At 42.6% G+C, this 26,469-nt stretch overlaps 3 protein-coding genes across 3 annotated transcripts in view; 1 reads left to right on the top strand and 2 right to left on the bottom strand.

The window, feature by feature from the left end:
• Positions 1-1,993: 1,993 nt before the first annotated feature.
• Positions 1,994-10,748, bottom strand: LOC105020133 (DENN domain-containing protein 11). The gene is made up of 9 exons (XM_010886868.5): positions 10,010-10,748; positions 9,213-9,312; positions 8,771-8,929; positions 5,316-5,472; positions 4,848-4,986; positions 4,054-4,185; positions 3,706-3,856; positions 3,527-3,595; positions 1,994-3,377 (listed from the first exon to the last, which is right to left on the bottom strand). The coding sequence occupies exons 1-9, from the start codon at positions 10,410-10,412 to the stop codon at positions 3,182-3,184; spliced, it is 1,506 nt and encodes a 501-aa protein (XP_010885170.1). The 5' UTR covers positions 10,413-10,748; the 3' UTR covers positions 1,994-3,181.
• A 250-nt stretch (positions 10,749-10,998) lies between these two features.
• arl1 (ADP ribosylation factor like GTPase 1) lies at positions 10,999-15,000 on the top strand. The gene is given in 6 exon segments (NM_001304187.1): positions 10,999-11,085; positions 12,510-12,647; positions 12,853-12,934; positions 13,145-13,256; positions 13,474-13,652; positions 13,902-15,000. Coding segments are annotated over 6 exon segments (546 nt in total). The 5' UTR covers positions 10,999-11,081; the 3' UTR covers positions 13,933-15,000.
• Positions 15,001-15,350: 350 nt separating this feature from the next.
• Positions 15,351-26,469, bottom strand: part of utp20 (UTP20 small subunit processome component) — a 31,207-nt gene continuing 20,088 nt past the window's right edge. Inside the window, exons 40-58 of the mRNA XM_010886865.3 lie at positions 25,026-25,124; positions 24,768-24,935; positions 24,463-24,629; positions 24,205-24,349; positions 23,895-24,011; positions 23,471-23,641; positions 23,192-23,323; positions 22,924-23,034; positions 22,536-22,615; positions 22,368-22,437; positions 21,779-21,961; positions 21,483-21,614; positions 21,199-21,331; positions 19,241-19,443; positions 19,037-19,108; positions 18,568-18,855; positions 16,542-16,668; positions 16,304-16,449; positions 15,351-16,144 (exon numbers count right to left, since the gene is read on the bottom strand). Of these exons, the coding sequence (XP_010885167.2) occupies positions 15,992-16,144; positions 16,304-16,449; positions 16,542-16,668; positions 18,568-18,855; positions 19,037-19,108; positions 19,241-19,443; positions 21,199-21,331; positions 21,483-21,614; positions 21,779-21,961; positions 22,368-22,437; positions 22,536-22,615; positions 22,924-23,034; positions 23,192-23,323; positions 23,471-23,641; positions 23,895-24,011; positions 24,205-24,349; positions 24,463-24,629; positions 24,768-24,935; positions 25,026-25,124 (2,697 nt within the window). The 3' untranslated portion in view covers positions 15,351-15,991. The remainder of the gene's footprint in view (positions 16,145-16,303; positions 16,450-16,541; positions 16,669-18,567; positions 18,856-19,036; positions 19,109-19,240; positions 19,444-21,198; positions 21,332-21,482; positions 21,615-21,778; positions 21,962-22,367; positions 22,438-22,535; positions 22,616-22,923; positions 23,035-23,191; positions 23,324-23,470; positions 23,642-23,894; positions 24,012-24,204; positions 24,350-24,462; positions 24,630-24,767; positions 24,936-25,025; positions 25,125-26,469) is intronic.

Genomic DNA, 26,469 nt, shown 5'->3' with positions numbered 1-26,469 from the left:
GCTGTTAATTTCGTTTGTGCTGCTTCTGTGTTTTATCTATTAGACACCAGTCCCCCAACCTGCTCCAAATTGCCTCAAAATAGGCTTTTTAATTTGTGCTCCATTTGTGCTGGTTTAAAATGTTAGTTTGTGCTGCTATCATCTATTAGATAAAATAATATTTCATTGGTCATTCTGAGATCACTTAGGCCCCCAACATACTTCACATGCACCCAAAATAGTCTGTTGTTTCTGCTGGTACAGTTTTTGGTACTTAACCTACTTTTCTACTGGATAGCGTATTGGCTTTACTCTCCACTATAGCTCTGTCATTACTTCTTCAACTGTATCGGTAAGAAAGACAGTCGCAAATTTGAAACTTTAACCGGCACAAATGGAACACAAACAATTGAGGCTATTTTGAGTGAATTTGGAGTATGTTGAGGGGCTGAGTGATCTCGGTATTATCTATAAAATATTCTATAAGGCTAATATCTGAAAAAAATGACAGCAGCACAAATGGAACATAAATGATTACAAGTATTTTACCTGTGTAAAACTTGTCCCCCACCCAACGCAAAACTACGGCAAAATAGGCTAGGATTGTTTGTGCTTCATTTGTGTGGGTAAAAGTTTTGTTCTGTGACTGTTTTTCTTACAGATAATGAAAGAGCTATAGTGGAAAGAGAGTAAAGCCAGTGCGCTATCCAGTAGAAATGTAGGTTATATACAAAAACTATAGCAGTATAAACAAAACTTTTAGGAGCACAAATGATTTAGCCTGAATTCCTATGAATTCCTATTCACATAACCCCCCTCATGTTCTCCCAGGGGCGCTCTGATGGGGATATGCGTACAGTCAATTGCACCAATCACCCTCAGGATTCCTATGGAAAAAAAATATTCTGTATATAGCCTAGGGCCAGTATATTGCATATTAAAAATAGACAAAGTATTTTTTGCTAATTACTTGCGATCACATAAAAAGCATACCACTTCAGGTTGGTGGAGAGTGCCTGCCTCAAGTGGAGGAGTTTAAGTATCTAGGGGTCCTGTTCACGAGTGAGGGAAGGATGGAACGGGAGATTGACAGACGGATCGGTGCAGCTTCTGCAGTAATGCGGTCGATGTATTGGTCTGTCGTGGTGAAGAAAGAGCTGAGCCGCAAGGCGAAGCTCTCGATTTACCGGTCAATCTACGTTCCTACTCTCACCTATGGTCATGAGCTTTGGGTCATGACCGAAAGGACAAGATCCCGGATACAGGCGGCCGAAATGAGCTTTCTCCGCAGGGTGGCAGGGCGATCCCTTAGAGATAGGGTGAGAAGCTCGGTCACCCGGGAGGAGCTCAGAGTAGAGCCGCTGCTCCTCCACATTGAGAGGGGTCAGCTGAGGTGGCTTGGGCATCTGTTTCGGATGCCTCCGGAACGCCTTCCTGGGAAGGTGTTCCGGTCCCGTCCCACCGGGAAGAGACCCCGGGGAAGACCTAGGACACGCTGGAGGGACTATGTCTCCCGGCTGGCCTGGGAACGCCTCGGTGTCCCCCCGGAAGAGCTGGAGGAAGTGTCTGGGGAGAGGGAAGTCTGGGCATCCCTGCTTAGACTGCTGCCCCCGCGACCCGGCCCCGGATAAGCGGAAGATGATGATGCTATGCTATGCTATGCTATGCTTTCATAGTACGGGTTAAACGGGAAGTTACGGCCAATGTCACCAAGTTACACCTTAAGTTACCTCGATAAGCCAGTTACCTTGCTTCGTAGTATACCCCTCAGGTTTACACATACTATATGCAACGTCAGGTTTGAGACCAAGCTGGGCATTGACATGCTTTACAGTGGAGTCCTTGGTAGGAAACAATGTTCCAGAGCAAGCACCTGGGTTTGAATCTATAAATGTATACAAACAAAGACTACTTTAGACTTAACACCATTTTCTTCATATCAAGACTTGTGGAAACGTACACAAAAGAAGAAGAAATTGAATTTTAGTTTCAATGCAGAGATTAAACCACTACACTGCTTCCTTCACATTTAATACATTTCTTTTCATGTTTCACATCAATAGTTACTGAAACTTACACAACTGGCATAAGAGATGAGGTCTGAACCAACACTGTCTGAAGGCAATGTAACAATTAAACCACCACGATCAAATGTGTTCACCTATCTCATTGTATATTTCACAGAGTGTGGTGAAAATATTAACACTTACACATTAAGATTAGAACCCACAACCTCAAAGTCAATGAGTGATAATGTATATATAAAGCTGATACATTCCTACATTGATGGACTTCATCAGAAAGTCTGCTGGTACGCCCAGACCCCAATTTCAACAGAAACTAAATCTGAGTGTGAAGTAGAATTGTATACTTAGTATCATGATAATGGACGATGGAGTACTATTTGTATACAATGCTTGACCAGAAGTTTTAGGCAAAGTAGCACATTTAAGGAATCTTGTCATAAAACACATTCTACCAATAATTTTCTATTTACACAGAACAGCTTGGTGATTTCTTGAAAACACAAATAAATAATAAATTCCATTAAGAGAACTGAGAAGTCCTTCCATTTTAGAACATTACAACCAATTCACAACTTTAGGTAATACCCCATTCGAAAACCAAAGGAAACCTTAGCATGACTTCATTAGATAAGTTCTCGTCAGAGGCACAGAATCTCTAGTGTGTTCCGGGACGTTTTCATGTGGTGTCACCTCCAGAATAAGAGGGTATTAACACCAATTACATTCCTCTGTATTGTACATCTTATTTGACAGGCAGGAAGGTGATGGTTAATTATCCAGACTGTGTGAGTTAAAAACATCATAGAACAGTGCAGAAAATTTCCAAAGGTCTTCTTGTTCAACAACTCTTGTCATTCATTGGTTTGGTTCTTTTGCCCCAATGGCCCTTGGCCATTTGGCCCTGTATTTGTTTTCCAGTGGCAATGAAAGGATAGGATCAGTTTCCCTGTCGATATAATTATATGCCGGGATCAGGCTCCCTGTCTGTATATTTATAATGAATACCTGAAAGGCAATACAACTCCTAGATCAATAGTCCTAATATGAGACCATTTTTCAACACCGTCCTAGTCGAGCCTTGACAAAAACTTTGTGGACTCATATAATCCAGACTGTCTGCACTGTCTCTGGACTGGTAGAACCTGTAGGTCAGTCAGTTTGCCCTTCCCCAGACCTTAGCTGCAGCAAGGGTGGTCAGTGACAAGAAGGCTGTCATAGCCATATGTCTCCAGCAGGTGGAGCAAAAAGAGCCTGTCTCCATGAGGGTCCAGACCCATTGCCCTGACACTCTCCTGGGTCAGGGTGGGCTCAGGGCTCCCGGCCACCTCACTCAGTATCTGAAAGATGCGGTTATTCTGCTCCAGGAAAAACCTACAGAACAGTGGGAAGACATGAGACATTACTGGACCGACAGTTTTAGAAACACAAAGAAATTGTCATTTTTTGTTTTTTTCATTCAAATACACGTTTCATAAAGTTTAGACTTTTCAAAGTTTTTAGTCATAGTAGTATATACACACAGAATGAAGTGGTCCTCTTCACTGGATACACAGTCTCCATTTTCTTCCTGGGAATATAACAGCATTTGCCTGCAGACACAAGATCATCATAATCAACCCTCACTAATATACTCAATATCCCCATCCTCCTCCTTTTCCTCCTCGTGGTACCCTGGGTTGTTTTCTTAAGAGGAATGTACCTCTGTTCAGTGAGTTTTCGGTACTTCTCCCTGTCTGCGGGGCTAAGTCGAAGCAAAGGCTTCAAGCTCTCTCTGGTCGTCCTCACATTCTGGTTGTCCACATAGACGTCATAAAGGTCCTTCTTCTCCTCAAAGATCTTTTCTGTGGTACCTGCACGCACAAGCACACACAGTTAGAGTCGGCTTAAGGTGAGTACACCTCAACAGCAAAATGCCTTGTCTGTGTCTTCTCATTCCTCTGCATAGATGATATGGAATAAGTGGAAGCAGAAGAATTCTGCAAGCCACCCCCATATTTCTTTCAACCACATTAAGTTTCAGAAATTTCCCAGGCCTATTAACACTCACATGCTACGTATGACAGTTCAGTGTCCAGGGTGTCGATATCTGCCACGTTGACATAGAAGAATGGGCGAAACTCTGGCACCGCTGTGCCCACCCCTGGGATGGACACGTTGGCCAGGCAACAGCAGCAATATACTAGGGAGAACAGGAAATGAACAATGAACTTAAATGTTGCCAAAATATTTACAAATACATTTACAAATGTCACACACAGCTAAATCTAAATGTGTAGCAAAGGGCCCCAGGAGTCAATGCCTCTGTCATTGTGGCCAGGAGTTCAAATCCTGGGCTCGGCATACTGTCAGTGCCAAGGGAACCCAAAGAGGGCACCGTATATATTGCCCACACCCCTCGTCTGTTAGGTTTAGGGTCAAAGTTACAATCGGGGTTAACAGTGCACTCTGGTCACATGATAATTATCCTCACCTTTATACACAAGTCTCAGACCTTTCAACACAAATCACAATCCAAATTATTGTCCAAGTAAGGTGATGATCCTCGGTGGGCGGTGCAGTTGGCCGGCACTGTCCAGGTTTGAGTGGTAAGTAATCAAATATGGTTGCCTTGTTTCATCACACTCTAACAACTCCTTGAGGCGGCCTTAGCTCCCGTATGCTTAATTGAGCTAGAAGGAAAGTGTGTTCCTTCCGTTGTGTGACCTTTCGGGTCTAGAGGCTTCCTGGTTGAGCAAGTGTGATAAGAACTGCATTGGATGTCCATCAGACAACACATCTCTGCCTAGCCAGTACCAAGGCTGCTAGTTGTTAATGCGATGAGGGGAAAATGCTACTGCTCACCTCTATAACAGACCACACCAACAGGTGGAGGTGAGAAGATGAGGATGCGCCTCCTCAACAGAGCTAACTTCCACAGGACCATGATCTGCTCCCCAAAGAACTGGATGAACTGGGACATGCAGCCCGCTGGGTGGGTGATCTTGAGGAAAGAGGACACCTACAGCCATCACCATCATCATCACCATAACCATCATCACCCTCACCACCATCATCACCATTACTATCATCATCACCACCACAACCACCACCAGTTACCATTGTAATCACTGTCATTATCGCCACCACCATCATCCTTAACATAATCTCTCATTATCTTGATCATTACCCCCATCAACATCATCATTTTTATCACTATCACCAACATCATCATCGTGATAATCTTTTTCACCACCAACATCATCATCCCTCGAAGCACAAGAACACAATTGCAAATATACCATTAATTATTCTAATAGCAAACCATCTCACCTTCATCTCCGGGTGCATGCAGTGGTTGAGCGCTACTCCCCAGGCATTGTCAGGACATGCAGTAACCACGCTTTCCCCATCAGGGGGCAGCACTGCTCTCTTATCCTCATAAAATGCCTCCAGAGGGGAGTACTGGCCAGGTGTTTTCAGTTGGAGCCTAGATAACATACATGTGCAGACACAGACAGATATACGCACAGATGCACACGTACAGTGGCTCTCGAAAGAATTTGCCCACTTTGAACATACTTTGTTTTACAACATGAAATCAAAATAGATTTAATTACACGTTTTTGCCACCGACCAACAGAAAAAAGTCCATCATGTCAAAGTGAAAAATAACATTTTCACATTGTTTTAAATAAAAAGAGTATTCACAGAGTCAATAGTTGGTAGAAGCATTTTTGACAGCCATGAGTGTATTTGTATGAGTTTTTACCAGCTTTGCACATCTAGACAGCAATTTCTGTACATTTCTCTTTTCAAAATGTATCATGCTCTGTCAAGTTGGATGGGGACCCTTGGTGAACAGCAATACATATATTCTCAATTGGATTCTGGTCTGGGCTTTGACTGGGTCACTCAAGGACATTCGCAGACTTGACCTGAAGCCACTCCAGCATTGTCTTGTGTGTTTGGGTCATTGTAATGCTAAAAGATTAATCTTCACCCCAAGTCTGAGGTCTTGTATGTTGCACCTTCCCTTTATCTTGCCCAATCTCCCAGTCTGTGCCGCAGAGAAGCATCCCCATACCATGAAGCTGCCATCACCATGCTTCAGGTTAGGGATGGTGTTTTCAAGATGATATCTGGTATTAGGCTATTGTAGCAGTATGCACAGCTCAGTAGTGGAAGACTGTAACTCCTTTAGACTTGCCATAGGCCCATTAGTGGCCACCCTGACAAGTGCCCTTCCCGCCCAGATACTCAGTTTTTGAGGACTACCTGTGCTAGGCTTATTCCCTGTTGTTCCATATTCTAATTTTCTTATTATTGGATTTTATTGTGCTGCGGGAGACATTCAATACCTTGGAAATGTTAATACATCCTCCCCTTGAATGGGGCTTTTGAAGAACATTATTCCAGATATTACTTGAAAGTTTGTTCATTTACATTGTCATTTTTTTTTAGGAATTACTAACCAACTGTGTTACCTCCCAGAGAGAAGTGTATATAACCTTGAAAACACGTGAAACACCTTAATTGCACACAGATGGACTCATTAATTTTGGCAGTTGGTTGCACCTCAGCTCATTCAAGTCTGTAATGGTAAAGTGGGTGAATACTTATGCAATCAAATCTCTCGTTTTATATTTGTCATTAATCCAGAACTATTTCTATATATTATTTTTCGCTTCTATGTTATGGACTTGGGTGTTCAGAGGCAAAAACCCTTAATTGAATCCATTTTGATTTCATTTTGTAATGGGCTAACATGTGTAAAAGCCCACAGAGGTTAATGCTTCTGTCAGCCACTATACACTTTAAACAGAATAGACAATGCATAGAAGCAGTGTAGCATTTCTGTAGAGCAAGAGTGAGAGAGAAAAAATTGGGTTTGTGACTGGGATTGGGATTCACAAAAAGGGGGTTGTGATGTATCCTAGATTGACCAACGGTAATCCAAGATTTGGGCTAATCTGTAAAATCTTATACAAAGCCATTGTGAATCTGTCTGGGAGAATGTCTAGGAGTCTAGTGGGTGAATTACTTGGTCACGACATATCAGAATAGGTGCAGGTTACCCCTGACCTAACAATTGTACCTGAGTCATTTTAATATCTCACGTTTATTTTCTGGATATGCTCATACTGGTGCTCATCAGGCTGGGTGTTTTGTATGAGCACTTTGTGACAACTGCTGATGTAAAAAGGGCTTTATAAATACATTTGCTTGATTGATTTTGTCTGAGAGATGTTTAGCTCAACTTTAACTTTAGCTAACATTCACAGGACTGTCTGGGAGTGCTGGTACCTAAAATTCCAATCTGTGTGTGTGACTACTACACAAATCCTCTGTTGATGTCAAATTGTCAACAGAACATTTGCATGTGCATTCAAACAATGCACACAGAGTAGATAGATCATGTTAGAATCCACCCTGGCCTAACAATGAAACCACAGTCTCCTTGACAGATGAGGTGTACATATGTAACTTCACTGTGAAAAACAAGTTATCAGTCTGTATGACCAATGAGAGCAAGAGAAAGGCCTGTTTTTCACCCTGATTGGTCAGAAATGGCCAAAAATAGTGTGAACAGGTGCTATTTCAGATGCAGTCTATCCTGTTTGACAGCTTTTTCTGACAGATCACAGTCTAAGTTGCTGTAACCCCTAGACAAATTGGGTAACACATAACATTCAGTATCTCAAAAAAGTCAGTACACCCCTCACATTTTTGTAAATGATTCAATCTTTTCATGTTTTTTTGGGGCATTTTTGCCCACAAGTGAAATGCATGCTCCATAGGATTCAGGTCGAGGTGTGATTTAACCAGGTAAGAATATGTGGCCCTAAAAACAAATTGTTTGCTTAAGAGGTATATCTGTCATTCTGCTAAGAGAAAAGTTGCCCAATGGGTTTTGAGGCATGTGGTTGGATCTGAGCAGATAAGATGTCTTTGTACTCAGAATTAATCTTGCTGCTGCCATCAGCAGTTATATCACCAATAAAGACAAGATAACCAGTTCTGGTGCCAGTCATAAATGCCAAACATATTACAACATATCACTCTGCAGGTTATTTTTTGGTATTATTTTTAGGACATCCTGTTTTTGATGCTAAATAGTGTTTTTGCAACTTGCACTCCAGTATTTGTAGTGGTAGTACTGACACATCCAAGTCTGCCTCCTGAAGATTGTTCCTGATGCATCGGAAAGTTCTTTATTTACATTTCTCTTCATTATCATAAGCATTATTTGGCCATCTACTGAAGAGGTTTTTCTTGGTGTAGAAGTTAATTTGCTGCGCTATTCAATGCTTTCTTCTATGGTTGATTTTGACAAACCTAATGTTTTGGTGTGTGTCTGTGATCGATTTATTCTGTGTCATGATGACGAGCGTGTTTCGCAATGACACTCTGGTCTTTGTGATTTCAAACACCCCAAAAACAAGATCAAATGAAAAACCAAGAATCAAATGACATTGACTGTGTTCTTGTTCTTGGACTAATAATGCAAACAAACACAACTGACTAATAGGAGAGAACTATGAATCCCACTGTCCAAATACTCATGATCACTATAAAATGGGGGTCTCTGTGTACATAATGTGCGCTGTTATTTTACCCTAAACTGAACTGTATTTAGTATTTGAATGGAATCACCCAGAATGTAAAAGAAAGAGGAAAGAAAGAATGGGGTACCAGAGTATGAGAGAGAGAGGAGAAAAAATGATGAGTGAGAGGCAGCAACCAAATAAGAGATGGAGAGTGGAACAGACTCAAAAGGGTTTTACCTGACTTGGTGCTCCAGGAAGCCCATGTATCGGTACAGCAGAGTATATGAGGTTGACAAAATACCCACAGATTTCATCCTGGCACCTCTCTCCAATGCACTCTCCACCGCCATGTTTGCGAAGCACGCCAGGCCAAAGTATCCGCCCTTACGGAAGTATCTGGAGGGGTCAAGAAAAATAACAATGAGTCATGCTAGTGGAACATACTGTCCTGCCAGTTGGCAGGCCTTCTGCTGACGAATAGCTCTTGATATTGGCTGACCTACCAAGGAACCACAGGGGCTTCTCAATAGTCTAAAGTATCCTTCACATTTGCTTCTATGCTTCCAATCCCTCAACTTACTCTGCCATCAACATACTGGGCAGGTGAAAGACGATAACTACTCATTACTGAGATTTGATGTTGAGTTTACAGGCATTTAAAAAAAAAAAAGCTACTTACATAAAGTCACTGGAGACTCTGTGGGAGCCACTGGCCATAGCCTTGAATTCAACTCCATCAAGATTCATGTCCCCTGGCAGGCACCACTCCAACATGTTACCTACACACACACACACACAACCATAAACGCCTAACTTGAACAGGCAGGCATTGCCACATAAGGTCAATGGGCTCATTGATTACATGAGTAATGCAATCTCTGTGGAAGTCTACAGGCTCACTGTCTCTCTCTGTCCCCTTTTCCTTAAACTCATTAAGAATTTAAAGTCCCAGACTGTCTTAGAAGTACAGTGCACTCCATCAGTACTGGGACAGTAATGTGAAAATTGCTATTTTTGCAATACACACAAGGGATATGAAAATATGATTAAAAGATGGCTGAGAAAAACAATATACAAAGTGACTGATCAAAGTGACTGGTCAAAGTAAAAACTGAAAAGAAATCTGAATATCAGAGCGAAGCCGTTAGGGTGTGGCAAGAGTCCAGACATTCCCTGAGACTTGGGGCTCTTGGGTAAGAATATATTCTGGGGACCTTTCTGTTCAAGAACACCAACAACACTGACCAGAGCATCCTATGGTTGAGATGTTGATTATCCTTCCTAATTCTAATCAGTTCACCAAGTGTAATATATATACTCTTATATAATGGTAATGGAAATAAAAATCAGTAGGGGTTTTCTGTAATATACAAAAAATTAACAATGGATGCTTTAAGCCTCATGGATGGGTGTGACCATGCAGGTGCTCTGTGCAGCAGCAAAGCACGAAAAAACGAGTTGAGGTCCTTGACTCACCTGATCTTGTATCAAATGTTACCACAAACACGGCCACAATCTGATCCTTTTCCTCCCATTTCACCATGCTGATATCATGCGGGTCCTTTCCTTGTCCTGAGGTAGGGGTATGGGCATCCTTATCCTGACAAGGAGCATCACATTCCCCCGAGGTGTGGACGATGCTCCTGCAAGAGAGAGCTGTGTCTGCTCTGTCGGTGCTAGAGACTGCTGCTGTTAAAGACATGGGACCCCCCGGACTGGTGCTCCACCCTATCCCCGGTGCAGTGCATCCCAACGCCCGACTGTTTGTGGGGCTCGGCACCTTGACTTCCTTCTCCTGTTCTGGTGTTGGAACAGGCTTCTCTGTCGAAGGAACCTCCTCCCAGTCCAGCAGAGGTGCCCGGTCAGACTTCTCCACCATTGCGGCTCAGCGGTCAGCGACCCCGGCTTGACTCAGTGTTCAAGAAATGTAGGATATGAGAAAATCGTGTGCACAGACACGAAGGGAAGACTCCATACGCAATGCATTAGCTATGCGTTGGATGAAATAAATCCATACAAGCAATAGAAAATAAAATAATTAAATTGATTCCCTAGAAATCCAAAACTGTATATTTTGAGTCGGATATCACCTTTTGCTTACCGCCATCTAATGATGTGCAATGTTGCAATCAATTATTCTTCCGTTCTTCTGGGGTGCATTCAAGATTGCACAGCATCATTCGAGCTATTTCCAGCACTCTTGCTTACTCTACAACAACAAACTGTGTAAACCGGTTGAAACACTTATAATCTTGAATACAGCTCGTTCTAGGTCTCTCATTCAACGCACATTCATTATATTGTTTGTACTGCAACTAAATACTATCCAATCAGTTTATAATTAAAAAAATGTATGATTTTCTACAATTGTGTTTGAATTACTTAACATTTTTCAAATGTTTGTTTTTGTGTTGAATATACCGACAACGAAACCGGACTTTCAATGAATGACGTGTAGCTGCGACACGTCAATGAATTCCAACAGCTACGGAAGCGGTCCCGCATAAAGATTTACAACATCGTTGATCAACACTTTGGTGTCTTCATAATGGGTAACTAGCAATGTTTCAATACATATTGTCAAATCTAGACTGCGTTTGCACATCATTGTTTTTCATAGTAAGTTAACTGATGATGATGTACGTACTAACTTCGCATGTGTGTCGAAGTCAGTCAACTAGCTTCACAGTACAGTACTACTAGTAGTAGCAGCAGCAGCAGCAGCAGAAGCAATGCAGTTTAACTAGCAAACGGCTAACATTATATAGCAAATTTGACTCTGGTAGTAGTACATCACATCCTTAGGACACTATAGGGCACTTAATTAGTTTGGACCTGATTCAGAAATACACTAAATTGTTAGCCTTTCGTCAACCAGTCGCATTCAGCCAGCCGGCTAGCTAGCTGTGCTGCTACCTCGCTGCTGCTGTATGTGTAAGCATAGTCTGTCGCCTACTTGCAGTTGGCTCTCTGCTGTGCCGGACTACCAACCAACCAGTTTACTTTTCACTTTAGCTTTCGAAAGTTGGAATGTGGCTCTGACAACCTCGTGTAGGCCCCATGAACACCACTCCTGCTTGACATCTCCTAAAAGTGGTGGCACAGGCTATACCATCTAAAAGACAGCAGTGTGCTCAGTCTGCGCACCCAGTCAGCGGTAGTTGTATCATTAAACCTATGTAAGGGGCACTGTGTAGACTCCTGCCTCTAAACAATAACGACTTTTCTCCTCCTAGTCTTCCCTTACCGAACGAAACCGGTACAGTACTAGCTGGTCCAGGGTGGTATATGGTGGGAAGGATAGAGTGGCGAGTGTGAGGGGATTACAAGGCAATGCAAACTGATAGACAAAAATTTTGTCGAAAAATATTATTTTAAATATTAACTGCAGATGTCTACTGGTGATTTTTGCTTGTTTTTATGCTAGTAGGACAGTAAAAAACGTACATTTTAATCGCCCCTTTAATTGAATGCCGTAATCAGAGGTTTGCTGATTCAGACCATTATTTGTCCACAACCAAGGAACTGTCTCACTAGTTATCGAATACTTGTCGGCATCCTAAAGTGTTGTACATCATTACATAGGTGAAGAAGAAACCTAAACCTACTCAAAGGTAGCCAGGCTCAGCATTAACATGTTTCCCGCCCACAAAGGCAACTCTGTGGATTGGGAATTTAATATATCCATTAATTTCAACAAACTCAATACAATTCCCGAGATAGTAAGTAGAGTTTATTCATTATACACTTGACTGTTGACAGTAAACCTGTTTTTGCCAAGACTGAATACCTTCTAATGGGGTTAGGTTTCATCTCCACCTATGTAAGAATGTCTTCAAGTCTGACTACTAATTTGGAGACAATTCCTTAGTTGCAAACAAAGCCAGTTTAGACCCTGGTTCTACAGGTGTCCCTCAATAGCTACAATAGCATTACTATTAGAAGCAGTACAATTAATCATATTCATATGTTGTAGGTGGGTGGTTTTCCAGTCTTTTCTCTGGCCTGTTTGGCACCAGAGAGATGCGGATTCTGATCCTAGGGTTGGATGGAGCTGGTAAAACGACAATCCTTTACCGTCTGCAAGTCGGAGAGGTGGTCACCACCATTCCCAGTAAGTCATAGTTTTCCTTATACTTGAGAATACAGTTTGCACAGGACATACTGCCTTAGCTCCAGGTGCATACAGCATTAATCCAATCCTCTGTACTTAACAATGGGTTAATTTAGTCTTCCCACCCATGTGTCAATAATGTAATGAATATGACAGGGATGGTTAAAGTGAATTCTTTCACATAATCCCTGCCATTGTCACACAGCAATTGGCTTCAATGTGGAGACTGTGACATACAAGAACCTGAAGTTCCAGGTGTGGGATCTCGGAGGACAGACAAGCATCAGGTAACCATTGAAAACATGGGCCCTTCCTGTTTCGGTGTACACCCATATTGCTGAGTATATAATGTAAACCGAAGCTTCCTCAAAGTGGCATGATATCCTGGTTCCATGCTTCTTTACAATGTACAGAGGATTTGGCTTCATTTCATTTGCCTTCTCTAAGCATTTTTTCCCCCAAAAACCTCTCTTTTGAAAACTCCATCTCTCTCCCAGGCCATACTGGCGTTGTTACTACTCCAACACAGACGCTGTCATCTATGTGGTGGACAGCAGTGACCGAGACCGGATGGGCATCTCCAAGTCAGAGCTGGTTGCCATGCTGGAGGTATGTTCTGGCATGTGACGAGGAAATGACCTGTGGCATGGAGGAGTCCATTACGTTTGTAAAGTGTGCAAGTGTCATTTGTACTGTAGGCAAGTGTAGTGACCTTGATCGAGATGGTTTTAAGGGAAACTGTAGGGAATTAGTCATTTGGCCACAGTCAATTTGATGAAAGTATTTAGTCTGCGTGAAGGATTATACCATCTGTGTGTCCATCCAGGAGGAAGAGCTGAAGAAAGCCATTCTGGTGGTGTTTGCCAACAAGCAGGACATGGAGCAGGCCATGACCCCAGCAGAGGTTGCCAATTCCCTAGGCCTCCCTGCCCTCAAAGACCGAAAATGGCAGATCTTCAAGACCTCCGCCACCAAGGGCACAGGCCTGGACGAGGCCATGGAGTGGTAAGAGTTAGCCTTCGGTTCCAAGTATAACCTGCACTGCTCTTTTTTCCGGCACACTTCACTACACTCACACTGGGTGAATGAATAACCACAAAGCACAATCACTGGAAGTTCAAAATTTTTTAGAAGAAGGGTGAAACCAGTTTTTTTTATCACCCCTTTGTCAATTAATCCCGTTAACATTGTGCAACACTGTCATCGTCGTTTCTGTGTGCCATTACTCAACTGTGTTTGATCTCCTCTCTTAAGGCTGGTGGAAGCCCTGAAGAGCCGACAGTAAGACACACCCCTTGCATTGTGTATATACTCCTGATCTCCTGTACAAAAGACCTCCTGATTGGACCACTCAGGAGGACCGGTCACTGCACTCCCAGGACACTTTTAGTAGGCAAACATTGTGGAGCGACGCAACTAGAAAGAGCATGAATGAAGAGGACACAATTCCTTATTCTGCACGGCATGTTTTTGTTCTACATTTCAATCTGAAAGTTTTACAACATTGTGCCTGTTGAAAATAGCCCTGCTACCTAGTCCTGGCCTCTAATGCCTGAAGCCTTGGGTGTTCCTAGCCCTTCCATGCCTTCTTGTCTGGGATAGAGGCTCCAAAATAGTGTAGTACTTCCATCCTAAAATATAGTTGTCACCCCAGCCATAAACCCTGTGGTGAACATGATACTGTTTAGGTAGGTGAAGGGCTCCCATTTAATGGATGGTGTAGTACTATATAGTCATGTAGAGCTTTGCCGTTTGTTGTGCACCATTCCAGTTCTTGTTGATGTGTAAACAGAACATTCAAAGACAACTGAGAACTTGTAAATTGCGGGTTTCTGTGCTATCAAGAGAAATAAAAAATAACCTGGGAACAATAGTTAATCCAACGTTCATTAAGTTGGTAACTCTGGGATCGTCCTTGAGTTTAGACTTTCTGAATTGAAGATCAGGCATCTTATTTTCAGGCGTTTTATTTTCGATTTCCCAGTTGTCTCAAAATCACTGTCATTAACACTGGTGAAGAACTGAGTGTCCCCATCCAAGAAATAGGACCTGATTAAAAACCCCATGATACTGACATGACTATAATTTTTAGTGTAGCTGGTGCTGTTTTGTATTGTACTACTCATGCTGAATCATCTGTACTTTTTTACTTTTTCATTTCTGAAACTTGCTTTGGGTTTGTAATTTACTTTAGCTTTTTTTCATTGGAATCCTCAAACTTGGAATTCAGCTTTGGTGTTTATACCAGTCATTTAGTTGAACACTAAACTGCTTGATTTGTATGCTAAATTTCCAATGAATATTTATGACCTTTGTACAGTGAAAATTACCCTCAGTAAAACTGATTATATATAAACCTTTTTTGTCAAGTGATTCTGCATCAGTAAAAATGATAATTTAATGCTTTTCTAACAATTTAATAGCCAGATGTGTAGATGGACCAGGCTGATGTCAATGTTGACCTTCTATGGGAAATAAAAGACTCAGCATGTACAAAACCCTTTGATAAAATCATTTTGTCTGCATACATTGTTTTGCTTTACTTTGGAGCAGTGATGATCCCAAATTAAATGAGCAACACATTACTCAGGAAGTTAAGTCCTGTTAAGGTCACTCCCACTATGGCCAATTCTGACATTCCAAGATTATAGAGCCAGAGTCTGACTACAATGTTACTTTTTCAATAAAAAAGTAACAAAAGAGTGAATTTAAATGTTTTAATAAAAAGTAGGTTTTTACATTAAACTGCACAAATAAATCCCTACACACATACAATCTTAGATCTCTCACCTCCATGAGATGGGAAATACAGAGATTGTGGCCAGACATGTACACAGATCCTCGGTTGGACATAACCAGTTTTAGCATCTATAATGCCTATAAGGGCTCACACAATTTTAACACTGTCCACTGGTTTGGGATTCATATTGGTTTGAGGCAATCTATAAAAATTGTTTTGTGTATTTATTTTACTTTGGTTCGAGGACCCAGTATTGCGAATTTCAGTCAATTACCAATATTATATTTGCACTTAATTCTTTTTTTAAACAATCCTTGGATGCAATGTTTTTAGGCATCACTACTGATGGCTTCCGCCACTTTTTGTATGCAACTGGATGGGGCTCGCAAAACTCCAAACTGTATCAGCAAGTAATTATACTGAATAACCAATTTAACTTCTAAATGGACATGGCCTCTTGTACATGCCATGATGAGAAAAATTATGTCTATCCAAGTCAATGGCGCTAATGGCCCAGATAGTTGAAATCTCTTCATCACTGTTCCACTGGTTGACTCACGACTGTCCACTTCTCAATTAGGCTTTTTCATAGTCACTTGGTCCATCATTTCACCATGGCCAAATCCTTGAGCGAGTTCCTCTGTCTTTTGGCTTTGTAGCCAGGCCGCAAAAATTCTATTTTCCTCTTCTTGGCCTCAATCTTGTTCTTGTGCTTCTTCATCTTTTTGTTGGCGGCGACATCTGGGTTAGCCACCGCCTGATAGGACATAAAAACCAAAAAACGTGAGATGCTTGATTATGATCTAAACACACGCAAAGGGACAAAACGGCACCTTCCTTTTCTGATATACAGTTGCTTCTCTCTGTGTTTAGCATTACTAATGCAGATGAAGGCCTTGGCAAGTGGACTACATACCTGCATGGCCTTGTGTTTCTTCCGGGCTGCCCTCCTCTGGGTGGCGTCCTTCTGTACGGCTGAGAAGGCCAGCGAGAAGGTCTGAAGCCCCACCTGCTTCTTCAGCAGCTCAATCAGCTCCTGTGACAGGTTTTTTAGAGTAGGGTCTGCGAGGAGGGAAAAACAAATCAAATAAAGCACCAGTCCTTATGTGAAATCGTTCTAGGCAGATAGTGGAACACAGCTAGTGTAATATTACCTTGGTCAGCGTAAGTGCTGTCCAGTTCTCTGTACAGCGGTGCAATGATGGTGGTGAGGTATGGTCCTAGGCGGTCTTTACCCAGGTCCACAGCTATGGCCCCAAGGAACTTAAACACACAAGTTCTCTGTGTACAAATAAGGGGAAAAAACAACTTAATTACTGATGTTTCTCAATGCACCATCTTAGGGGTCATGTGGCGAGTGTGTCCCAGAGCTGGATACGTTTGAAAATACAACATTCTTAACCTCAACATTCTTGATATTGTTAATCCATTTTATTTTTCTTACTATGACTGGGGTATGTGGTTGTTAATCGACTTTGGATTTATTTATTTTGCTCTGTGGTTGTAGTCTGTGGTTGAGGTTGGTCTAGCAAAGCGTGCTGGCTAAAATTATTCTAGTAATCTCCACCCAAAGATTCCAGTTGTGCTCATAAGTTTGCATACCCAGGCAGAAATTGTGAAATTTTGGCATTGATTTAGAAAATATGACTGATCATGCAAAAAACACTTATTTAAGGATAGTGATCATATGGAGACATTTATTATCACATAGTTGTTTGGCTCCTTTTTAATCTTAATGATAACAGAAATCACCCAAATGGCCCTGATCAAAAGTTTACATAGCCTTGAATGTTTGGCCTTGTTACAGACACACAAGGTGAATTGTAATTAGTGTCTGTGTACAAATAGTCAATGGGTTTGTTAGCTCTCATGTGGATGCACTGAGCAGGTTAGATACCGAGCCATGGGGAGCAGAAAAGAACTGTCAAAAGACCTGCATGACAAGGTAATGGAACTTTATAAAGATGGAAAAGGATATAAAAAGATATCCAAAGCCTTGTAAATGCCAGTCAGTATTGTTCAATCACATATTAAGAAGTGGAAAAATCAGGAATCTCTTGATACCAAGCCAAAGTCAGGTAGACCAAGACTGATTTCAGCCAAAACTGCCAGAACAATTGTTGGGGATACAAAGAAAAACCCACAGGTAAACTCAGAAGAAATACAGGCTGCTCTGGAAAAAGATAATGTGGTTGTTTCAAGGAGCACAATACAACGATACTTGAACAAAAATGAACTGCATGGTCGAGTTGCCAGAAAGAAGCCTTTACTGCGCCAATGCCACAAAAAAGCCTGGTTCTGGCACACTGTAATTAGGAGTGACGAGACCAAAATAGAGATTTATGGTCACATAGAGCTTATGGTAAGTGCTATGTTTGGATAGGGGTCAACAAGGCCTATCCCCACTTTGAAGCATGGTGGTGGCTCACTGATGTTTTGGGGTTGTGTAAGCTCTAAAGGCATGGGGAATCTTGTGAAAATCGATGGCAAGATGAATGCAGCATGTTATCAGAAAATACTGTCAGACAATTTGCATTCTTCTGCACGAAAGCTGCGCATGGGACACTTGGACTTTCCAGCATGACAATGACCCTAAGCACAAGGCCAAGTTGACCCTCCAGTGATTACAGCAGAAAAAGGTGATGGTTCTGGAGTGCCCATTACAGTCATCTGACCTTAATATCATCCAGCCACTCTGGGGAGATCTCAAACGTGCAGTTCATGCAAGACGACCAAAGACTTTGCATGACCTGGAGGCATTTTGCCAAGACGAATGGGCAGCTATACCACCTGCAAGAATTTGGGGCCTCATAGACAACTATTACAAAAGAATGCACGCTGTCATTGATGCTAAAGGGGGGCAATACACAGTAAAGAACTAAGGGTATCCAGACTTTTGAACAGGGGTCAGTTAATTTTTTTCGTTGTTGCCATGTTTTGTTTTATCATTGTGACATTCTGTTATGACCAACAGTTGAATGTGAATCCCATAAGAAATAAAAGACGTGTACATATATTACCAATTCTCCAAAGGTATGCAAACTTCTGAGCACAACTGTACATCAAGACTGTTGCTCTAAAGTATCTTGTTACAAAATACATCAGGTCGTTAGTTCAGGGAAATACAAGTAGTAGTTGAAATACACATTTCCATTTTATGTATTGTATGGGCGTGGTTACCTTGAGGGGTATTTTGGGTGTGTCTGCCGCTTCTCTCTTGGCCATCAGAGACAGCTTCTTAATTATCCACAGTAAAGATGGAGGACGATCATCCTTCTCGTCTTCCTCCTTCTCATCCTCTTCCTCCTCCTCTTTCTGTCCTTCCTCTTCCCCGACTTCTTCTTTAGCCTTCTCTTCTCCCCCGTTCTCCATCTCTTCATCCTCCTTTACATCATGGGCAGGTGTGACATCTGACTCAGGCGAGATTAGGTAGATCACCTTGGCAACAAACAGCAGGTTCTTGATCACCTGAGAAAATTGGGAGACGGCTGTCAATCAAACTGCGGCCTGGGATGTATTTATTAGGGTAAAATCCATTACATAACACAAAAAAAGTGGCACTTTGCTTTCTTTCATGGAGTGCCTAATAAACATGATGCTGAAATTCATCCTTAAATATTTCTGTCTGCTTAGGAATGGCCACATTTACCTGTTCTCCTGTCGATGTGTCCAAGTACTTGGACTGGAGCTGATGGCAGAACGACAGAACTAGCTCTCTCATCTTCGGGAATAAGACAGAAAGAGTAATCAATAATTGTATCTTGACACATGGTTACCAATGCCTCCATTTTTAATGGAAAGCTTGATTTTTTTTTACATATTCTTTTTGCCAATGTTTCTAGTGGTGCTCCACCTTCTTGTCCAGGTTGGTGGTCAGGAACATGGTCGCTACCGGTTCCGGTGTGTCGTTTTTGCCACTTCCCCCCTTGGAGGTCCTCTCTCTCCAGTGAGCTACCAGCTGGTCTGGCCGGTGGGCAGCAAACAGCTGACCGAACAGCTGAGAGGCAGTAAGCCACACCCAACAGTGAGGGTAGCGCAGGTGGGACTCAATATGACCTGGAGGAGAGGAAATGTTACCCCAGTACAATAAATCAGTTACCAGAGGTAGTTTAGCTTGGTCAAGGGTGGGTTTGTTTTGTTCACAGTTTATGTTGTACAATATGCAACCACCATCGGAATCAGTTCGGTAGCAAAAACCAACATGACAACAGGCTTTAAGTATTCTAGAATCTACATGATACCAGGCTCGAAGAATTCTAGCATCTACATTAGGGGTTGACCGATTAATCGGCACCAATAGGACGTTTTACAAACTATTGCTATTGGCAGAACTTGGCTCTGATAGTGGCGGATGGCTACGCAGCCTCTACTGGTCACAGAGCCGCCTTTCTGGAGAGAATGCAGACATGCGGTTTTCTCCAATATAATATCAGGGTTCTCAACTGGAATAACTGACTTTATGGGGTAAAAGTAGCTAGAAATATATACATAGCTCAGAGTTTACGTTAGATAGCAAATGCTGGTATTTCGGTGGGAAAATATGCCAAACAAATAGATTCAATATTAAATAGCCTAATATTTTGTGACCTATACGATCTGTTGCCAAGAAATCAGTAAGCCTCTGCTGTTTCAGTAAGAAATGACTGAGTGTTTGGTCATATGACTAAGCGTGGCACAAGACTCAAAAGCTGCACACCCACAACAGCAACTCGAGCATACATGTTTTATATGCAATGGGACAACATATATTTATATCCATACATTTTAATGCGCATTATCTAATTAGGAAATATGGTTGGAAATTACACATGCTTGATTGCATTTTTTTCTGCTGTCGATCAGAGTTGGTGTATAGCAAAACAATTCTAAACTAGATTTAATTTTATTTATTTTAATTTAGAAGCAAACAAGTTTCAGTAAATGATCTGCGCCTATAACTTTACGCAGAGCTGTCAAACACTCTTCTGCACCCATGGCCTAGACATCCTATGGAAACTGACATTATTCGCATGGTATTTGTTGAGACATCTTTAACATTGGCTTCAAAATCCCTCATTCAGATTGGAAACATGATATTGGAATCCAAATATTGTGCAAAAAGATAGTTGTCTATAAAATAATTGTGATATGGGTAAAATTATTGCGATCAGGCAATTATGTAATATTTGTGACAGCCCTAGTTGTAGACTATGTGCTAATTTTGCAAGAATTGTGAAGAGTTCATTCTGCTGACTAATTTAAATAAAAAACATTTGGATCATAGCGCTTGTGTTTTATTGCTGCTTAAATGTAGGCTATTATATGACCATAAAACATATGTCTGGTAGCTGTTCCTAATGGCCAGATTTCTGGAATTTTAATGGCCATATTGGCTGTGAAAACAATAGGCTATGGTAAACTCTGATATAGCTCCTACCAACAGTGTTATTTTGCATACTAGAATCAGTCAGTTTGATATTCAGTTCCAGATTTATTTGTTTATTTAGGTATTTACTTTGACTTTGATGTTCAGTTAAACAGTTATCCTGTTTCTAATAAAGTCAAAGATTGTTCATTTCTGACAGTTTGGGGGGGTGGTATCGGCCGATTAATCGGCTATCAGCTTGCTCCAAACTATCATTATAAAGTATTCTAGAACCTGCATGACATCAGGCTTCAAGTATTGTAGTACCAACACGACAACATTTCATAAAAGACAACTAAAACCAACCAAATTTCACTGCTAACCTTGGCTCAATGAACCAAGCAATTTCTATTTGACCAGTTTCTTACACTACCCTTAGCTTGAGAAACGCTGCACAATTGTCTTACGCAGAATGTTGGTCAGTGTGTCCTGAGGCTTGCTGAGCTCCAGGAGACTACAGTCCTTGGTCAGTTTGGTGATCAGGGTGAGGTAGCTGAACAGCAGTCTGTCTGCAGCCTTTTCATCCTTCTCTTCCTCAATCTGTCCAAGTGTTACAGAGCAGCATTTAGCACAGGTTATACAAAACAGGAATGGAAAGAAAAAAGGCCACTGCGCTCCCTGCAAAGGTAATGCTTTTCAGAAGTTTTTTTAATGTTAAATGCTTTGATTTGTGAAAGGGTATTTGACTCACGTCATCGTAGTTATCAGGGTGGATTTCTCTCTCGATGAGAGGCAGCAGGGCATCCAGCTGACGGCTAAACTGCACCCCCTCCACCTCGACAAACAGCCCACACACCTGGGCCCCCAGACGACGCAGAGACACCTGGACACAAGGAGACTAGAGGTTAGGGGTCACAGTAGGAGGAGTCAAAGATAAAACATTGATTTCTCGTTGCCTGCCTTTATTTAGCAAACAATGGTTTTATTAGATGCGTAGAGGAAGACAATCGAGACTATACTGACTGTGTCTCTCTCCAACGTCCATACCTTGTCTTCAGACAGCCAGGTGTTGACCAGGGTGAACAAGGTGTTCTGGTGGTCTTGGTCGAGCTGTCTCAGCAGGGCTTTGATGGCCAGGGCAGCCATCTTCTTACAGCGAGCAGAGTCATCATTCACCATTGCCAGGGCCAGAGGTACAAAGAACAATCCACTATGCTGCAGCAAAAGGTTCTGGAACAGAAACACTCAAATTAGACACAGAAGACGGATGTAGTCAGTTTTAACATAAGGGTCATTAATAAGGTACGTTCTTTTAAGCATGGGTTAAATTGATATTTTGGTTTTAGCATGTTAGATCTCGTTTTCCATTTTTAGTGTTGAAGTATTATCCAGACAGTAGTTTTATTGGAAGGTCTATTTGTGAGATTGATTTGGCTTTCTAGTAAAACACACACAATTGAAATGGAAAATGTGAACTAACATGCTAAAATACCAACATAACCCTTCAAGTTATTTCAACCGTTCCTTTAAGCCACTTCTTCCAGAATCTTTGGGTATAGATGGCTAACAGAGATTCCGCCAGTCTAAGGTAATTGTGGGATGTGTGTGCATGAGTGTCAAGAGTTTCTGGGAATACCTGAGGAAAAGTCTGGAAGATGAAGGCCATCATTTCCAGAGCAGATTCTCTTCCTGTGTCATGCTCATAACTTTGAAAGGGGAGAAATAGGAAGGTCATATGTCAGGATCAAACGTCCTCAAGAATTCAAATGAAAAAACAACCTTAACACAAACACATAAATGTTACCTTAGCTGAGCAACAATGAAGTCCAGATGTGATCTGAGCTTTTTCCCCAGAGGATAGTCCAATATGTACTTCTGATAAATCTAAAGGTGAACAAAGATGGAATGTCAAGGCAATACGTTACCCAAGGCAAGAGGTCCCGTTACCCAAGGCAAGAGGTCCCGTTACCCAAGGCAAGAGGTCCCGTTACCCAAGGCAAGAGGTCCCGTTACCCAAGGCAATAGGTCCCGTTACCCAAGGCAATAGGTCCCGTTACCCAAGGCAATAGGTCCCGTTACCCAAGGCAATAGGTCCCGTTACCCAAGGCAATAGGTCCTCCCTACAACCCCAAACAGTGTGAACCTGTTCAAATGAAGTGAAACGGGAATGTAAAAGGAACTAGAAACCATACCTGTCTACACTGGACCCTGATCATGCCATTTTGTCCAGTAACAGACAACTTGGCCACTTTCTTCATCAACTCCTCCATCTCTGGCACAACCAGCTTCCTGGACAGGATGGCCTGCAAGGGAAGACAGAGTTTATATTACAGAAGACCACAATTAAAATAATTATAAAATCACTCAAGATATATTCATTGCTTTTTTTGTTATTTTAATTACACAAGCACCCGTGTCTCTTTTGGATTTGGGCCGTCGTGAAAGAAGGTTGTTCGCTACCTTTAGCAGCCCAAAGGCCGTAGCCTGACGTGACTGGTCATAGATGTCCTCCTCAGCATATCCCAGCAGCACTTGCAACTGCGTCTCAGTGATCCTCTTTGACTTCATGTTCTTTACTAGGATGGTGATGGACTGGGAGAGAAAATCAGGATCGTTAAATGAACTGGCTATTGCTGCTTTCGTCATTGAATCACTGATGAGCTTTTCGGTTTATTGAACTAGTATTGTGACACCTTCTTTTTTCCAACCGTATGCCGGATGAAAACACAAAAATTGTACCTTGAAGCAGTTCTGGACAAGTTGGAAGTTCTCTCCGCGGGCAGCGCCAGCCTTGGAATAGTCTTTAAGCAGGACGAACAGCTGCTTAGTGATTTGGTCTGCGTTCTTCTCGACAGCGGGCAGGGGGAAGCGCAACAGGAAGGTAAAGGCTAAGAGTGCTTCAGTTATCACCTGGAGGCACGTGGAGAAAGGGAGAGGTAAGACATGTTAGGATATACACATCATACCCCTTCCCCCGCCTAATGCTGCAAAAAATGTGCTCACCACTACATGAAATACTTCAAATTGGTTCCTTTTTATAACTGACTATTTATATTTTTATTTACTGTTGCATTGTCGTGAGGCAACCAACAAGCATTTGTGCAACTGGTTCTTAATTTATCCTGTTCATTTGTCAAAAACACCTTGAAAGAGAAACACACACCTTGACATGCTTGGAGTTGAGGCAGTCCAACAGAAGAGCAACAAAGGGGTCCAACATCTCCAGAACCGAGGCCTCGGAGGAGTTCACCTTGGACTTCTTTAGACTCATGTGGAGTAACTGGACAAAGAGAGAACATGCAGCTGACCTCAAAGAAATTAACAGTGAAACACTTCTTCTACATTTTCACAGGACAGTTTGCCATCTATTGCATTGCCTTCCTCGAAAAGACACAGTTTCCCTGGTGTTTGCCAGAGAGCCTTTGAGAAACTTGCTTTATCTTTTGGGTGGGTCATTTTATCTTCTCATTTACCCGTAGCCCAGTGTCCACTAGAATGTGCATGTTGGTGCGGCTGCTGACGGGAGCTTTCAGCCCCCCTCTCTTCGGGGTGGGGAGCAGGAGGAGACAACTGGGAGGGGGTAGGCGGGGGTCTGGTGGAGGCTGAACCTTTTTCTCCCTAAATGCACAAAAGGAGGAAAAGGGCATTGAATATAAATACATGGCGAGGAGCTATAAGTTCTGAGTGTGAATGTACCTCGTACGGAAAGTCAGTGAGACATACATCCATACCTGTTTTTATTGGTGACAAGGGGCAGGCTCTCCGTTACAAGACCGTGGCTAAGCAGTAGAATGGCCTGGTGGTCCATGGCCTGGTTCACCAGGAGACCTGACACTATTCTCTTCAACACGGCATGAGCTCGCCGAGCAGTCTTCAGATTGGCCGTGTTCTCAAGGATCTACAGGCAAAGAAGAGCCCGAGGGACACAGAGAGAGAAGACAGAAAGAACAAGACAAGAGCTTGAGGGATATAGCTGGGACACCGCCAACAGATTCCCTTGCAATGTATAAAATGTGTGAATGATAAATGTCCTCACATCTTTCATTGGCAGTATGAGCTGTATGACTCGGTCCTTGCCAGAGTACTGGCCAAGGAACTCGTAGGAGTCCATACTCTTACTATGGCGAGCCTCCATTAGCTTAGAAACAATCCCCTTCACCTCCTTCTCCTCAGCTAGAGCACCGAATAGCTCATTGTTGAAGATCTACAGAAGGAAAGGGGAACGACAGCGGACATGAGAGGAGAACAGTGTTTTAAAACATCTCTGGCACACTGAAAATGTGGACATTCTTACATCTATAAGCAGGCCCATGCAGTGGTCTAGGTCGCCGGACTTCAGGGTAGGGGCGAGGTGGGATAGGAGCTGGTATACAGTGAACGTCAACACATGGACCTGAGCAACAAAAGAAACCGGAAAGAATTATACAGAAGTAATTTGCTTTGGACTAATTTACTTAAATGTTTTACTTCAAGTACACAGACAGCAATAATGGAGTACCCCTCTCGAGAATCTAGTCCCTGGTGAACATACACTCACCTAAAGGATTATTAGGAACACCATACTAATACTGTGTTTGACCCCCTTTCGCCTTCAGAACTGCCTTAATTCTATGTGGCATTGATTCAACAAGGTACTGAAAGAATTCTGTAGAAATGATAGGATAGCATCTTGCAGTTGATGGAGATTTGTGGGATGCACATCCAGGGCACGAAGCTCCCATTTCACCACATCCCAAAGATGCTCTATTGGGTTGAGATCTGGTGACTGTGGGGGCCATTTCAGTACAGTGAACTCATTGTCATGTTTAAGAAACCAATTTGAAATGATTCGAGCTTTGTGAAATGGTGCATTATCCTGCTGGAAGTAGCCATCAGAGGATGGGTACATGGTGGTCATAAAGGGATGGACATGGTCAGAAACAATGCTCAGGTAGGCCGTGGCACTAATTGGCACTAAGGGGCCTAAAGTGTGCCAAGAAAACATCCCCCACACCATTACACCACCACTCTTCCATCTGAATGTCTCAACAGAAATCGAGACTCATCAGACCAGGCAACATTCTTCCAGTCTTCAACTGTCCAATTTTGGTGAGCTTGTGCAAATTGTAGCCTCTTTTTCAAATTTGTAGTGGAGATGAGTGGTACCCGGTGGGGTCTTCTGCTGTTGTAGCCCATACACCTCAAGGTTGTGCGTGTTGTGGCTTCACAAATGCTTTGCTGCATACCTCGGTTGTAACGAGTGGTTATTTCAGTTGCTCTTCTATCAGCTTGAATCAGTCGGCCCATTCTCCTCTGACCTCTAGCATCAACAAGGAATTTTCGCCCACAGGACTGCCGCATACTGGATGTTTTACCCTTTTCACACCATCCATCCATCATCTTCCGCTTATCCGGGGCCGGGTCGCGGGGGCAGCAGTCTAAGCAGGGATGCCCAGACTTCCCTCTCCCCAGACACATCCTCCAGCTCTTCTGGGGGGACACCGAGGCGTTCCCAGGCCAGCCGGGAGACATAGTCCCTCCAGCGTGTCCTAGGTCTTCCCCGGGGTCTCCTCCCGGTGGGAAGGGACCGGAACACCTTCCCAGGAAGGCGTTCCAGAGGCATCAGAAACAGATGCCCAAGCCACCTCAACTGACCCCTCTCGATGTGGAGGAGCAGCGGCTCTACTCTGAGCTCCTCCCGGGTGACCGAGCTTCTCACCCTAAGGGATCGCCCAGCCACCCTGCGGAGAAAGCTCATT

This window comes from Esox lucius, chromosome 23, assembly GCF_011004845.1.
Source record: "Esox lucius isolate fEsoLuc1 chromosome 23, fEsoLuc1.pri, whole genome shotgun sequence".
Lineage (NCBI taxonomy): Eukaryota > Metazoa > Chordata > Actinopteri > Esociformes > Esocidae > Esox > Esox lucius.
Note: the sequence above shows the minus strand (reverse complement) of the source record. Positions and strands in the feature narration are given on the sequence as shown.